General features: G+C 30.4%; 1 protein-coding gene across 2 annotated transcripts in view; it reads left to right on the top strand.

The window, feature by feature from the left end:
- The window catches only part of LOC101887219 (GTP-binding protein RAD), a 160,660-nt gene that overhangs the window by 124,324 nt on the left and 18,205 nt on the right, over positions 1 to 18,131 (top strand). For both annotated transcript variants that reach the window (XM_005179811.4, XM_011292704.3), the window contains exons 5-6: positions 8,027 to 8,278; positions 11,150 to 11,238. In XM_005179811.4, the coding sequence (XP_005179868.1) occupies positions 8,027 to 8,278; positions 11,150 to 11,238 (341 nt within the window). The remainder of the gene's footprint in view (positions 1 to 8,026; positions 8,279 to 11,149; positions 11,239 to 18,131) is intronic.

Raw genomic sequence — 18,131 nt, 5'->3', positions numbered from 1 at the left:
CTGGTATTATATTAAAGAGCTATTACATAAATTAGACATTATGTCAGCATTTTTTTTTTTTTTTTGTCAACAAATTTGCCCTACATTGCCATGGCAATTTGTTGTCCAAAATCAACATTTTCTTGTTCCATTTTCCAGCATTATCAAATCTTAGCTAGCATATCTATAAAAAACAACATTAAGTAACTTGCCCTCTCGTCCCAGAAAAATTTATTTATAGAAAAAAATGCAAATATTTATTTTGAATAAGCCCTTAAGACAACCAACGCCTCCCCCAACATTGCCCGCACTCCGTGCCTTTAAATCTCTGACTTCTTGAAACAGAAGAGAGAGACAATCAACGACACATGATTGATTGTAAATTATTGCTACAAGTTCGCATGTAAATAACTTAATATGATTGAGTGAGCGACCGAGCGAGTGAATGAATGAATATCCCTCGTCATGAGCATGTAATCCCCGGAAAATAATGGAAAGCTTTGCATGCGACATGAAGGCAAATCGGAAGAAAACCAAATCTTCAAATCCACCCAAGGGTTTCAAATTATGAATGGAAACAGAAATGTAGGCTAAGAACGATAAATGAAATATGTTTTATACTCTGAAATGATTGTGACAGATTTGTGGCATGAAGTCAAACGATATGAGAAAAAAGGGCATTGCAGGCAAAAACTTTGATACGTGGTCCAAGCCAAACATGTCACACGTGGCACAAGGCGGAATGAAATTTAAATTATGTATCACAAATACTCTATTTTCAATGAAAATCAAGTTACCGACATTATCTTAATTTTTTTTTTAAATAAATATTAAGTTTTCGTTAATATTTTCCATAAAACAAAATCTTGTTATCGATGCCATTTTTATGAACAAAACCTTCGTATCGATAATATTTACTATAGAAACTCATGTGTTAAAATAATTTGCTAAAGAAATTATTGTTATCGACAATATTTTCTACATAGAAATTATTGTTATTGACAATATTTTCTATAAAAATTATTGTTATCAACAAAAATTGTTATTGTTATCGACAATATTTTCTAAAGAACTTATTGTTACCTACAATATTTTGTAAAGAATTTATTGTTATCGACAATACTGTCTATTGACAATATTTTCTATATAGAAATTATTGTTATCGACAATATTTTCTATATAGAAATTATTGTTATCGACAATATATATAGAAATTATTGTTATCGACAATATTTTCTAAAGAAATTAATGTTATCGGCAATATCTTCTAAAGAAATTATTGTTATCGACAATATGTTCTATATAGAAATTATTGTTATCGACAATATGTTCCATATAGAAATTATTGTTATCGACAATAATTTCTAAAGAAATTAATGTTATCGACAATATCTTCTAACGAAACTATTGTTATTGACAATATTTTCTAAAGAAATTATTATTATCGACAATGTTTTCTATATAGAAATTATTGTTTCGACAATATTTTCTATATAGAAATTATTGTCATCGACAATATTTTCTATATAGAAATTATTGTTATCGACAATATTTTCTATATAGAAATTATTGTTATCGACAATATATATAGAAATTATTGTTATCGACAATATTTTGTTATCGACAATATTTTCTATCGAAATTATTATTATGGACTACAGTAATTTTTGTATCAACAATATTTTTTATAGAAAATCCTGCTACCAACAATATTTTTTGTAAAAAATATTGTTATCGACAATATTTTCTATAGAAAATCCTGTTATCGACAATATTTTCTATAGAAAATCCTGTTATCGACAATATTTTCTATAGAAAATCCTGTTATCGACAATATTTTCTATAGAAAATCCTGTTATCGAAAATATTTTCTATAGAAAATCCTGTTATAGACAATTTTGCAACAACAATATTTTTTGTAAAAAATCCAGTTATCGACAATATTTTCTGTAGAAAATCTTGTAATCGCCAACATTTTCTATTAAAAATCTTGTTATCGACATATGTCTTTATATCATCGACAGTTTTTTTCTATTGAAAATTCTGCTATCGACATTATTTTCTATTGCATATCCTAATATCGACATTATTTAACATGGAAAATCTTGCTATCGACATTATTTTTAATGGAAAATCTTGTTATCGACACTATTTCCTATGAAAATAATTGATATTGTTATGGACAACATTTTCTATGAAAACAATTGTTATCGGCAATATTTTGTACAGAAATTATTGTTATCGGAAATATTTTCTACAGAAATTATTGTTATCGACAATATTTTCTACATAGAAATTATTGTTATTGACAATATTTTCTATAAAAATTATTGTTATCAACAATATTTTCTATGTAGAAATTATTGTTATCGACAATATTAGAAATTATTGTTATCGACAATATTTTTATTGTTGTTATCGACAATATTTTCTATATAGAAATTATTGTTATCGACAATATTTTCTATATAGAAATTATTGTTATCGACAATATTTTCTATATAGAAATTATTGTTATCGACAATATTTTCTATATAGAAATTATTGTTTCGACAATATTTTCTATATAGAAATTATTGTTATCGACAATATTTTCTATATAGAAATTATTGTTATCGATAATATTTTCTATATAGAAATTATTGTTATCGACAATATTTTCTATATAGAAATTATTGTTATCGACAATATTTTCTGTATAGAAATTATTGTTATCGACAATATTTTCTGTATAGAAATTATTGTTATCGACAATATTTTCTAAAGAAATGTTTGTTATCGACAATATTTTCTAAAGAAATTTTTGCTATCGACAATATTTTCTATAGAAATTATTGTTATCGACAATATTTTCTATCGAAATTATTGTTATCGACAATATTTTCTATCGAAATTATTGTTATCGACAATATTTTCTATATAGAAATTATTGTTATCGACAATATTTTCTATATAGAAATTATTGTTATTGACAATATTTTCTATATAGAAATTATTGTTATCGACAATATTTTCTAAAGAAATTACTGTTATTGGTAATATTTTCTAAAGAAATTATTGTTATCGACAATATTTTCTATAGAAATTATTATTATCGACAATATTTTGTAAGGAAATTATTGTTATGGACAATATTTTCTATATCAAAATCGTGTTATTGGCAATATTTTCTATCGAAGTTGTAGTTATCGACAATAATTTCTATCGAAATTATTGTTATCAACAATATTTTCTATAGAAAATCCTGCTAACAACAATACTTTTTGTAAAAAATACTGTCATCGACAATATTTTCCATAGATAATCTTGTTATGGACAATATTTTCTATAGAAAATCTTGTAATCGGCAACATTTTCTATTGAAAATCTTGGTTTGTCTCTATATCATGTTATCGACATTATTTTCAATTGAAAATTCTGCTATCAACTATATTTAACATTGAAAATCCTGTTATCGACATTATTTTTTATGGAAAATCTTGTTATCGACACTATTTTCTATGAAAATAATTAATATCGACAATATTTTCTAAGAAAATAGTTGTTATCGACAATATTTTCTAAGAAAATAGTTGTTATCTACAATATTTTCTAAGAAAATAGTTGTTATCGACAATATTTTCTAAGAAAATAGTTGTTATCGACAATATTTTCTAAGAAAATAGTTGTTATCGACAATATTTTCTAAGAAAATAGTTGTTATCGACAATATTTTCTAAGAAAATAATTGTTATCGACAATATTTTCTAAGAAAATAATTGTTATCGACAATATTTTCTAAGAAAATAATTGTTATCGACAATATTTTCTAAGAAAATAATTGTTATCGACAAGTTTTTCTATGAAAATAATTGTTATCGGCAATATTTTCTATAGAAAATCCTGTAATCAGCAATATTTTCTAAAGAATTCTTTTTATCGACATTTTTGATGAAATTTCCTAAATTATTTCTATATTCTTGTTATCGGCAATATTTCTTATTGCAAAACAATTTATCGACTTAAAAATATATTTTGTTGTTGGCTGGAAATTTGTCAAGCTAAAAAAAAGCTTTCATGCTTAAGCATACTAAATCCTTCTTCAGCAAAAACATTCAAGCAAATAATTTGCCATTGAAAGGAAATGCAACGTGATGTTGTTCGGAATGCATACAAACACCGGATGTGGTAGGAGTAACAAAGAAACAAAACCAAAAAAAAAAACGGTATTCTATAAATTGCAGACAATCATGCAATCATGTCGTTTAATATCTGCAGCCAAGCCATTCCTTCCTTCCTCGGTTAACTTGGCTGCCATATTAGATAGATGGGACTGGAACAGGAATTCAGTAATCCGGCCAATACGTTTACAACGATACTACCACGGGCGTGAGGGGAGTGTTGTGTTTTGTTGCAAGCGTTCTGTGTTAATTTCCAGTAAATCTAGTTACGTAGTAACAACGTCATTCAACAGACTGACACACAGCAAGGACAGTGCGACGATATGTCTGCCAGAATGTTGTAACAAAATGTTTAGAAACCTCGTATCGTCGCATCAAATGTGACGCGTGTCTGGAAATAAATGCGACAGTGGATAGGAGAAAAAAAAAAGAAACAACGAATTGGTGATGTCGTCAATTGGCCAACCAGTATTCTCGAGTTTGCTATGAAAATTCAATAACGCAAATTTCTTCAATTCAATATTTGTTCGTAAACTTTTTTCTCGGTTTCTCCGAAACGAAAGAAACTTGCTAGTTAAAAATTCAATAAGAATTAAATTAATTAACTTTTGAGGCCAGCTGTTCGTAAAGAGAGAAAAGTTGAAAGTATTTTTGTATTGAACCACAATATGTTACACATACACATACTATATTAATGGTAACATATTGTTATTGGTGTATTGGAAGTTATTTCCTCTAGGGGGCGGACACAATAAAAAAGTTTTTAAATCGCATTAGGTTTGCAACAAGTTGTCAGGACTATTTTAAAGTTATTTAATTAAGTTAAAAGTGAGGGTAGGAGTAAGTGGAGTTTTTCATTATTAGTTGTATTACACCTTTCTTATGGCACAATATATATATAATACCCTAAATAAAAAGTTCAATATCGATAACACAATAAAATGCTGCTGTATACATAAATTTCTGTAGAAACTCCGTTTATTGAATAAAACGTCTTTACAAAAACTTAATATTGTAAATATTGTCGAAACTATTGTTGTAAAAAATATTAATATGGACAATATTTACTGTAGGAAATCAAGTTATAGAAAATATTTCCTATAGAAAATATTGTCATCGACAATGTTTCGTATGGAAAATCATGTTATCGAAAATATTTTTTAAAGAAACTCTTGCTATCGACAATGTTTCCTACGGAAATTATTGTTTTCTATTGAAAATCATGTTATCGAAAATATTTTTTCTAGAAAATCTTGCTATCGACAATATTTTCTAAAGAAAATTTTGTTATCGACAATATTTTCTATAGAAATTATTGTTATCGACAATATTTTCTATAGAAATTATTGTTATCGACAATATTTTCTATAGAAATTATTGTTATCGACAATATTTTCTATAGAAATTATTGTTATCGACAATATTTTCTATAGAAATTATTGTTATCGACAATAATTTCTATAGAAATTATTGTTAGAAATTATTGTTATCGACTATATTTTCTACAGAAATTATTTTTATCGACAATATTTTCTATAGAAATTATTGTTATCGACAATATTTTCTATAGAAATTATTGTTATCGACAACATTTTCTATAGAAATTATTGTTATCGACAACATTTTCTATAGAAATTATTGTTATCGACAACATTTTCTATAGAAATTATTGTTATCGACAACATTTTCTATAGAAATTATTGTTATCGACAACATTTTCTATAGAAATTATTGTTATCGACAACATTTTCTATAAAAATTATTGTTATCGACAATATTTTCTATAGAAATTATTGTTATCGACAATATTTTCTACAGAAATTATTGTTATCGACAATATTTTCTATAGAAATTATTGTTATCGACAATATTTTCTATAGAAATTATTGTTATCGACAATATTTTCTATAGAAATTATTGTTATCGACAATATTTTCTATAGAAATTATTGTTATCGACAATATTTTCTATAGAAATTATTGTTATCGACAATATTTTCTATAGAAATTATTGTTATCGACAATATTTTCTATAGAAATTATTGTTATCGACAATATTTTCTATAGAAATTATTGTTATCGACAATATTTTCTATAGAAATTATTGTTATCGACAATATTTTCTATAGAAATTATTGTTATCGAAAATATTTTCTATAGAAATTATTGTTATCGACAATATTTTCTATAGAAATTATTGTTATCGACAATATTTTCAATAGAAATTATTGTTATCGACAATATTTTCTATAGAAATTATTGTTATCGACAATATTTTCTATAGAAATTATTGTTATCGACAATATTTTCAATAGAAATTATTGTTATCGACAATATTTTCTATAGAAATTATTGTTATCGACAATATTTTCTATAGAAATTATTGTTATCGACAATATTTTCTATAGAAATTATTGTTGTCGACAATATTTTCTATAGAAATTATTGTTGTCGACAATATTTTCTACAGAAATTATTGTTGTCGACAATATTTTCTATAGAAATTATTGTTGTCGACAATATTTTCTATAGAAATTATTGTTGTCGACAATATTTTCTATAGAAATTACTGTTGTCGACAATATTTTCTATAGAAATTATTGTTGTCGACAATATTTTCTATAGAAATTATTGTTGTCGACAATATTTTCTAAAGAAATTATTGTTGTCGACAATATTTTCTATAGAAATTATTGTTGTCGACAATATTTTCTATAGAAATTATTGTTGTCGACAATATTTTCTATAGAAATTATTGTTGTCGACAATATTTTCTGTAGAAATTATTGTTATCGACAATATTTTCTATAGAAATTATTGTTATCGACAATATTTTCTATAGAAATTATTGTTATCGACAATATTTTCTATAGAAATTATTGTTATCGACAATATTTTCTATATAAATTATTATTATAGACAATATTTTCTATAGAAATTATTGTTATCGACAATATTTTCTATAGAAATTATTGTTATCGACAATATTTTCTATAGAAATTATTGTTATCGACAATATTTTCTATAGAAATTATTGTTATCGACAATATTTTGTTGTCTATAGAAATTATTGTTATCGACAATATTTTGTTGTCTATAGAAAATCTTTTAATCGAAAATATTGAAATCTTGATATCGACAATATTTTCTGTAGAAAATCTTGATATCGACAATATTTTCTATAGAAAATCTTGTTATCAACAATATTTTTTATAGAAAATCCTGTTATCGACAATATTTTTTATAGAAAATCCTGTTATCGACAATATTTCCTATAAAAAATCCTGTTATCGACAATATTTTCTATAGAAATTTTTGTTATCGACATTATTTTCTATAGAAATTTTTGTTATCGACATTATTTTCTATAAAAAATCTCTTTTTAAACAATATTTTTCAAATACTGTTATCGACAAGATATTGCAATGAACAATATTTTCTATCGAAAATCGTGGTTTTGACAAAATTTTCTATGGAAAATATTGTTGTTTACATTTATTGTTTTCCATGAATTGTTAAAACTTTATTTCCAATATTTTCTTTAACTGCTTCAACACTTTCACCCCATTTATTATAATAACAAGTGGCAAAAAGAGAGAATGAAAACGAAACAATATAATTCTAATAAGAAAATCCCATTATTTAGAGCAACAATTTCCATCGCATTTCACTTCGTTTTCCATGCCAGTAATTCCATCAGCAGTCGTGTCAGCGCCCATCATCGTCATCATTGTGCGAGCGACAAATTGTATTTTTATTATTTTAAGTATTGATCTAATTTTTATAGTCATCAAATGCTATTTATTTTATTTTTCTCTCCCCCGCTCGATATGCATTTCCCTTCAACCTTTTGTGTACTTTCTCTCATCTTTCTTTTTTCCTCCGCAGGCATCATCAATCGTGGTGACTCCTTTCGTCGACGCCGTTCACGCAGCAATAGTTTGGCGCCCGTCAGTCCCATCCATCCACGCATCGGAGCTTTGGCCGGCTGTACAGACATGGATATGCAGGAGGGTGTCAATTCACATCCACCCGTGGATGTCTATCATGTCGAGATGTTGGGAGCGGCGGGCTCCGGCAAACAGTCATTAGTTTCACAATTTCGCACTTCAGACTGTATTAATGCATACGATGGACCAGGTAAAGTGAAAATATTACGAAATGAAAAAAGAAAAACTAACACTCACACCCAAACACACAGCAAGGGAGAGAGAGAGAGGGAGAGAGACTTACTCATAGACCCATTTGCATGATGAGGCCATGTAAAAAGTTATGGGGGCTGTTCTCTCAAAAGAAATAGGATAATCATAACCGTGTTGGTGGCGGAGGTGGTATATGAATCGGTGAATTATGACAGGGTGGGGAGTGAGGGGAAAAACGTAATATATATTTTTTATAAAAGTGTAAATACGTCTCGCTGATTAAGAATGGGCGTTAAGTTATTCACATTCATTGCCAGAGCTCAAAAGGTAGAGAAACAAACAAAGCAGGAAATAGAAACTAACGATGTTTGTCAAGATTCTAAAGTGAAACTGTCCTAGACTCAAAGGAGGTGCATTTCTAAGTGTTTTGAAAATAACGCAACTGTTTTGAAGATTTTGCTTTAATTATATTAAATAGAAGATTTATAACTATAACTAACTTAAATGGGTATTTACACCCTCAGCCATATGGCTAGAGAGGGTATATATCATTTGATTCAGCCAAAATGTAACTTATCGAAATAACGGTTTTAGACCCTAGGTCTCTTTTAATCAAATCCAATTCATGGAATTTGGATAAGGTCTAGCGATGTCCGTCCGCCTGTCTGTCGGACCATTACATCCCCACAAAAGGTCAAAATAAAAAAAAAAAAAAAAAAAAAAAAAACAAATAAAAAAGCAGTATGTTCGGCCGGGCCGGACTTTGAATGCCCTCCACCATTTGGAACGAATTAGGAAATTTTCAAAAAGAATAAAATCCATAAAAATTTTGTTAAAATCTTAAAAATACCGAATATCGAAAGGTGCCGATATATTGGGGGGATATACGATATTGTGGACCTATAAACCCAAATCTATGTCTGGTTGTGAAGTACTCACAAGGAACTTCTTGTGTGGAATTTCAGACAATTCCATTGAGAAATTTGGCTAAAATCATCAAAATAACGAATATCGGAGGGTACCGTTATATTGGGGATATACGATATCGTACACCTATATAGAAAATTCTCTTTAAGGGGTAAAGTGCTCACAATGAACTTTTTGTGTGGAATTTCAGACCATTCCATTGAGAAATTTGGCTGAAATCATCAAAATACCGAATATCGTGGGGTACCGTTATATGGGGGCTCTGCGATATCGTGGACCTATATAGACAATTCTCTTTCAGGGTGTAAAGTACTCACAAGGATCTCCTTGTGTGGAATTTCAGACAATTCCATTGAAAAATGTGGCTGAAATCATCAAAATACCGAATATCGTGGGGTACCGTTACATGGGGGCTATACGATAACGTGGACCTATGTAGACAATTCTCTTTCAGGGGGTAAAGTACTCACAAGGATCTCCTTGTATGAAATCTCAATTCCATTGAAAAATTTGGCTGAAATAATCAAAATACCGAATATCGGGGGGTACCGTTACAAACGGAATGACGAACTTAATATACCCTCCATACTATGTATGGTGGAGGGTATAGAGAATATTTTACTGCACAGAAGGAGAAAGGATAATCCGATTTTACTGCAACATTTTTCAAATCCTAATATTTTCTTCAGTGCTAGGTCAGGTGCCAAAATGGACAATACCGGCCCACTCCATCAAGTACCTCCTCCAAAGGGGGGAAAACATTTTGAATAATTATAACTCTTAATAACTGTGATCCAAGAGTCCAAGTGTGAAGATGGAATATATCGGTCCACTCCTTCTAGTACCTCCCCCACAAGGGGTCAAACCCACAAGGGTTTGAATATCCATGAAGCTCATAAAATGCCAAATTAAGATTCGATTCCATTCAGACTTGGTACATCTCAATATTTCCTTCAACACAAGATATGTTGTAAAGATGGTAGAGATCGGACCATTCCTTCTGGTACCTTCCCCACAAAGTTCAAAGTTTTGAATACCCAAAACGATTATTAAATGCGAAATAAGCATCAGGTTCTCTTTATATTTCTCACTTCCCATTATTTCCGCTAACAAAAGATTTGTTGTGATGATGGGTTATATCCCTTTCCTTTTCGTACCTTTCTTTTCGTACCTCTCCCACAAGAGGTCAAAGTTTTAAATATCCATGAAGCTCATAAAACGCCAACTTAAGATCCGATTCCATTCAGACTTGGCACATCTAACCATTTGTATAAAAAAAGATCTGTTATAACAATGTTAGGGATCGGACTATGCCTTCTGGTACCTCTCCCACAAAGGGTTTGGTACCTCACGCACTTTTTAACATTTTCTAAAAATTGTCACATATCTCATATAAAGTGAAGGAAGTAACCAATATAGTCCAAACCTGGCACGTCGAAATATTTATAGCATATGTATTTAGTTCCGATACGAAAAAGACAATGTTGATCCATTCCTGCGGACCCTCTGTGGTCAAAAGTTTGAATAATCGTAACATCTGTCGGCAAAACCGACCAATACATTTTAACTTGTTATTATTTAGAAAATATCATGACAGATGGACTTCGTCATATAGCTAAGTTCATCGCCGATGACTTTTCTGCCATGGAGACAAAATGAAAAGGTCATCTATTGGTGGTATCATTTAAAAATAATTAATGACTTTTTTAAGCCTTTATATAGGAAGAAACTATATAAAATACTCTATATAAAATTCAAGGCTTCAAAAGAATCTTTATCCGAATATCAGACAATTTAGAAAAGGGGAAACTATTAAGTTTATTTGTATTCTATTTTAGACCCACATTCATAATCTGCTGTATTTTTTGTGAGTTTCCATTAATATTTTCTTAACGTACCTACCTAAAATAACTACATTTTATTTTTTTTTTTCCTCTTTCAGAATGTGACGAAAATGAACAAAATATTTCAATTATTTTAAATAACATTGAATCGGAATTGAAATTTAGAATAAATCAACGTGAAGCAAAGGTAAGCTTATAAGATAAATAAAATGTAATTCTTTTTAAAAATTTGCCAGTCAGCCAGCTATTTCCACCACCCTTCCAAAAAACATTGAAACTATTTTCTTTTTAGTTTCCCTCAATGATGCTAATTTTGTATGATTGACATACATATATAGCTAGACATCTTGTCATTGTGATTTGGGGACAAAACACCTACATACATATAAATGTCAGCATTAATATATTTTTAATTACTGTGTTTGTGTTACACAAACACGTAAACACACATATATATATAGCTATATGCATAATCGAAATACCAGTAGTATATTTATGATGACAGCGCATATAAAAAAATATAAAAAATTAATTGTTAAAATGGATTTAAATGTGTTCATCGAATTTGTATGGCGATAAATTTTAAATTTATGTTTTTTCGAGGAATTAAAAATAATGAAAAACATATATATAAATAATTTTAATAGCCTAGTTTGTTTACATTTCGTTTTGAAGGAGAAACTATTTTAGTATTGGAATAATACAATATTGTCTATGGAAAATCTTGTTATCGACAATATTTGCTATAGAAAATCTTGTTATAGGCAATATATTCTATAGAAAATCTTGTTATCGACAATCTTTTCTATAGAAAATCTTGCTATCGACAATATTTTCTATTTAAAATCTTGTTATCGACAATATTTCCTATTGAAAATCTTGTTATCGACAATATTTCCTATAGAATATCTTGTCATCGACAATATTTTCTGTAGAAAATCTTGTTATCGACAATATTTTCTATAGAAAATATTGTTATCGACAATATATTTTCTATAGAAAATCTTGTTATCGACAATATATTTTCTATAGAAAATCTTGTTATCGACAATATATTTTCTATAGAAAATCTTGTTATCGACAATATATTTTCTATAGAAAATCTTGTTATCGACAATATATTTTCTATAGAAAATCTTGTTATCGACAATATATTTTCTATAGAAAATCTTGTTATCGACAATATATTTTCTATAGAAAATCTTGTTATCGACAATATATTTTCTATAGAAAATCTTGTTATCGACAATATATTTTCTATAGAAAATCTTGTTATCGACAATATATTTTCTATAGAAAATCTTGCTATCGACAATATATTTTCTATAGAAAATCTTGTTATCGACAATATTTTCTATAGAAAATCTTGTTATCGACAATATTTTCTATAGAAAATCTTGTTATCGACAATATTTTCTATTGAAAATCTTGTTATCGACCATACTTTCTATTGAAAATCTTGTTATCGACAATATTTTCTATGGAAAATCTCGCTATCGACAATATTTTCTATTGAAAATCTTGCTATCGACAATATTTTCTATCGAAAATCTTGTCATCGACAATATTTTCTGTAGAAAATCTTGTTATCGACAATATTTTCTGTAGAAAATCTTGTTATCGACAATATTTTCTGTAGAAAATCTTGTTATCGACAATATTTTCTGTAGAAAATCTTGTTATCGACAATATTTTCTATAGAAAATCCTGTTATTGAAAATATTTTCTATAGAAAATCCTGTTATCGACAATATTTTCTATAGAATATCCTGTCATCGACAATATTTTCTATAGAAAATCCTGTTATCGACAATATTTTCTGTAGAAAATCCTGTTATCGACAATATTTTCTATAGAAAATCCTGTTATCGACAATATTTTCTATAGAAAATCCTGTTATCGACAATATTTTCTATAGAAAATCCTGTTATCGACAATACGAAGAGAACCGGATTTTTATTTCGGATTTTACGACCGCTTTGGTTATTCATAACATTGGCCCTTTGTGGAGGAGGTACCAAAATAAATGGTCCGATCTATACCATCTTTATAACAGACCTTGTGTTAATAGAAATATTGAAATGTGGCAAGTTTAAATGGAATCGGATAATAATTTCGCGTTTTATGAGCTTCTTAGATATTCCAAATTTTGACCCTTTTGTGGGGGAGGTATCCGAAGGAGAGAACTGATGTATCCCACATCACACCAGATCTTGGGTTTATAAAAATACTGTGATGTGTATAATTTGAAGACAATCGGACACTTACAACACAGTAAATTATATATATATTTTGTTAATTTCCACCTTTGGTGAGGGAGGTACCAGAAGGAGTGCACCGATATTGCCCTACTCTAAACTCGGTCTAAGCGTAATAGTAATATTACGACATATCAAGTTTAGACCACATCGAATACTCCTTTCGAGAGTTATCCAGCCAGAGAGAGACATACAGACGAACGGACGGACATCGCTAGATCGACTTCAAATGTCCTGAAACGGATTTGGTCCAAAGAGACCTAGGGTCTATGAGATGAGACATATTTTGATCGTATCAAATTATATATACCCTCTCTAGCCATATGGCTAAGGGTATAATAAGAGAAATATTTTGGTAAAAAATTGTAATCCTCAAGTAAGTCAACAAAGGGATCTCTTTTGTCCTTTTTTAAATATGGTTAAAAACTTCCTTTAAACGGGATCGTAATAAGTCAAAATATTCTACAAAATTATTTATCATAAAATTCTACCATATTTCCTAGAAGACGTTAATAGTCTAAATCTTATCTAAACGCCAGGAATTTTATATACGTTAAAAACACATTTTAGGGTTAAAGCCGTACTTCATGAGAATTGATGCAACATTCTCTTACAAAGCGTCATTTTAGAATAAAGACGTCAAACACAAAAATATTCTTCATCAAATTTTAAAAAAAGAAATCTCTACTTCAATCATAAATTATGTGAAGTAAAAATGAAAAAAAAAACCGAAAATATTTCTTAATTTTTCTGATCAACTTTTTCTCGGCATTTTTAGAGTTGAGGCATAAAATAACATAAAAATTAGTTTTTGGCCAGAAAGTGTTGGTAGAATAAATATTATACATCTTAGGATACATTTTTCTGATCTACCTCGAAGAATGTATCCAAAATTGTCACCGCAGTGAACACGATTTTATTTAGCCCGATGAGCATTTAAATATTTTCCATTCAGAACTTACGTCAATCGCCCTACGAAATAATTTCCCATTTATTTTCTGCCCACCCGGTTGCCACCTATAAAAAAGGGAAAATCTAAAAAAAGTCATTATATCTACAGCAATTTGCAATAAAATCTCTATTCCCTAGCCGGCACACATTCCGTGTAAACTACCGGTCTACATGTCTCTATTTGTTGTTGCTGTTGCTGTTGTAAAATATTCATAATTTTTCCAAGTGATGAATATTACCCAGGTTTTAGTTAGTGCAGCAGCAGGGTATTTTAATTGTTATTGTCTTTGTTGTTGTTGTCAGCAACCGTCCTTTCCTGTCCATTATTTGTTTGCACTGAACTTTTTGTTCGCATTTGGCCTCAAGCCAATTGTGATATTTCTGCTCTGTTGCGAGCAAACAAACAACAACAACAACAAGTGAAAATTGTTGGTCATATAATCGGAAAATATAAAGAAAAACAAATAATAATAATAATTGTAATTTTTGTGATGGAAACATTTTGTTTTACATCTAACGGTGTTTTGTTTTTATGTTGTTAAGGTATAGTCAGGTAATATGGGTTCGAGTCTTTGCAGAGTTGTAATGGATTATTAAAGATTAATTTTTTAACATATAATTACACTATGGCACACAAAAAATAATTGCAGGAAACACCTAGTAGAGCTAAACCAGTAAGGAAAGGTCAAAAGTCTGGCGGGGCTGACTATATAATACCCTGCACCGCTATGCGTATTTAGTAGAACTCCCGTAACAGAAAAAGTTTATATTGGGAATTTAGATCATACCAACTAAGAACATTATTTGAATGCGTATCATGACCCTAGAGTAGTCACAATTTGGGAACTATATCCAATTCTAAATCGATGTCCAAAAAATTTAACGGAGGCTTTTGTACCCCAAGTACCAAATAATATTATTGTATGTTGTGCATGATATGACTTTGATAAGAATTATTTAAAAAAGCATTTATTGGAGCAATAGATATACCAGAGCGAGTTTCACCAAATGGAAAAATTCGGTTGAATATGAAACAAGTCAAAAAGCAGTAAGTTCGGCCGGGCCGAACTTTGAATACCCTCCACCATTTGGAACGAATTTGGAAATTTTCAGAAAATAAAATCATTAAAACATTCTGTTAAAATTTTAAGAATACCAAATATAGCCGTTATATTGAGGTGTATACGATGTGGGCCTACATAGGCATTGTTTGTCATAAGCCATTACCATATTCAAATTCGAAACTTGAAATAAACGGTGATTAATGTTGCTAAAATCATCAAAATATCGTATATAGGGAGGTACCGTTACACCGGAGCTGTGCGAAGACCTGGACCTGCATAGACAATTTTCTGTCACAGGCTGTAGCATCCATTACGAACTTCAAATACCACACCTCAAACAATTTCGGTGAGTATTGTACCTAAAATCGTCAAAATACCGAATATAGGGATGTACTGATATATGGGGCCTATACGAAGACCTGAACCAGCATAGACAATTTTCTGTCTTAGGGTGTAGAATCCAATTCGAACTTCAAATACCAAATGTGAAACAATTCCGGTGTATAATGTCGCTAAAATCATCAAAATACCGAATATAGGGGGGTACCGTTATATGGGGGCTATACGAAGACGTGGACCTGCACAGACAATTTTCTGTCTTAAGCTGTAGTATCCATTTCGAACTTTAAATACCAAATATGAAACAATTCCGGTGAATAATGTCGCTAAATTCATTAAAATACCGAATATCGGGAGGTACCGTTATATGGAGGCTATATGAAGACGTGGACCTACATGGCCCATTCACGAACTTAATCTGCCTACTGGAAAAATAAACATGTGTGCAAAATTTTAACCATCTATCTCAACAGACAGACAGACAGACAGAAGGACAGACAGACAGACAGACGGACATGGCTAAATCGTCTTAGAATTTTACGCTGATCAAGATTATATATACTTTGTCGGGTCTGACATGAGTATTTCGAGGAGTTACAAATGGAATGACAAAGTTAATATACCCTCCATAGTATGGTGGAGGGTATAAAAATCGATCCAATTTGGTCTGATATTACATATATGGTGGACAATAACCGTAAAATCGGATGAAGATGTAAATCGAAGGTATATAAAAATCTGAACCGATCTCGATAAAATTAGGCAGAGGTAGTTTCGAGCTGTATTTGATGGCAGATATCAAATATCATTGTTGTGTGGTGCATATTACGCATGTGAGGGACTTTAACACCAAATCGGATAAAACATAAATATGGGAACTATAGTTATAACTAAACCTATTTTCACAATAATTTGAAGTACTTGCTTCTGGGCTGAATTCCATCGGAAATGCCAAGATTTATACCATTTGGCCGATATTAGTCATTTGGTGTACAATTAACACGAAATCGGTTGAACATATATGTGGGAGCTATATCCAAAACTGAGCCTATCTTGACATAATTTTAAACACTTATTTCAGAGCTGTATCTGATATCTGGTACCAAAGATCATTATTGTGGAGTGCATATTGCGCTTGTGAGGGACTTTAAACCCTAAATCGAAAAGAATATATACAGGGTAAGATGAAAAAACTGCAACCAATTTCAGACTGCTGTCCTTTCTAAGCCACTCGTCCGAAAGCTGTTAAAATTATTCCAGTGACAGCTCATTAAATTGTTTATAAGCGTACAAAAGCATTTTAATGAGAATTTTCCAGAAAACAAATTATTCGTGATGGAGTTCAAGCGGAATTGTCTGATTTCTTTATATTTGGCTGGAAAACCACAAGTGGCTATCGTTAGAGCACTCCAGCATTTAAATGTGAACAAATCTTTTGTGTCTCATACCATCGCTCGTTACCGTGATACTCTAGCGTGATACGGTATCCCGACGTCAAGGAAGTGGACGGAAGAAAACAGCAACATCAGCAGAAATGGTTCAAAAAGTAAAGAAACGACTTGATCGAAACCGGCGTCACAGTGGCCGAAAAATGGCTCGTAAGCTAAACATATCGCAATATTCCATTCGGCAATTATTGTAAAAGCTCGGGGTAAAGCCATTAAAATTCCAAAAGGAGCAAGAACTTACACCGCAACAGAAAGAAAATAGCCTGAAAAGAGATAAAGAGTTGCTTCGCTTGGCCGAAAGTGGTGAACTGAGGAATTTAGTTTTCTCCGATGAGAAAACATTCGTTGTCCAGCAGTTAGTAAACAAACAAAATTGTCGTGTTTACTTGCCGAAGAGGTCAGCTGAAAATGTGCACCTTCGGTTGGCCACTGGAACTCAATCGTCTTCCATGGCGATGGTGTGGGCCGCCATAACAGCCGATGGTCGCTCTACGCTCGTATTAATCGACCGTGGCATCAGAGTAAATGCCGAATATTGTGGCGAAAATATTCTGGAGGGTATATTAAAGTCTTGGGCACGCAAACATTTTGGCCGCTGAAATTGTACCATCAAACAGGACTCAGCACGCGCCACCCAAGAATGGTTACAAAATGAGGTTCCTCGCTTCATTGTCGATCACCGCAAGCAAGTGCTTCACCGGAAATGGGCCAAAATACCGCAGAGCAACATTCGGTCAGCGTGTGACGGTTTCATTGGCCGTTTTGAAGGCCATAATTCGTGCCAAAGGTGACCAATTCGAACAAACCAAATTTTTTTCTAACACTTGATGCTATTTCCGACATTTTTTGCTATCATTCAATAAAATTAAAAAAAAAAACAAGTAAAAAAGCAGTAAGTTCGGCCGGGCCGAACTTTGAATACCCTCCACAATTTGGAACGAATTAGAAAATTTTCAAAAAATAAAATCCATTAAATTTTATTTTAAATCTTTACAATATCTAATATAGGAAGGTGCCGAT

Source organism: Musca domestica, unplaced genomic scaffold (assembly GCF_030504385.1).
Source record: "Musca domestica strain aabys unplaced genomic scaffold, Musca_domestica.polishedcontigs.V.1.1 16, whole genome shotgun sequence".
NCBI lineage: Eukaryota > Metazoa > Arthropoda > Insecta > Diptera > Muscidae > Musca > Musca domestica.
The sequence above is the reverse complement of the archived record's forward strand: the minus strand, read 5'-3'. Positions and strand labels throughout refer to the sequence as shown.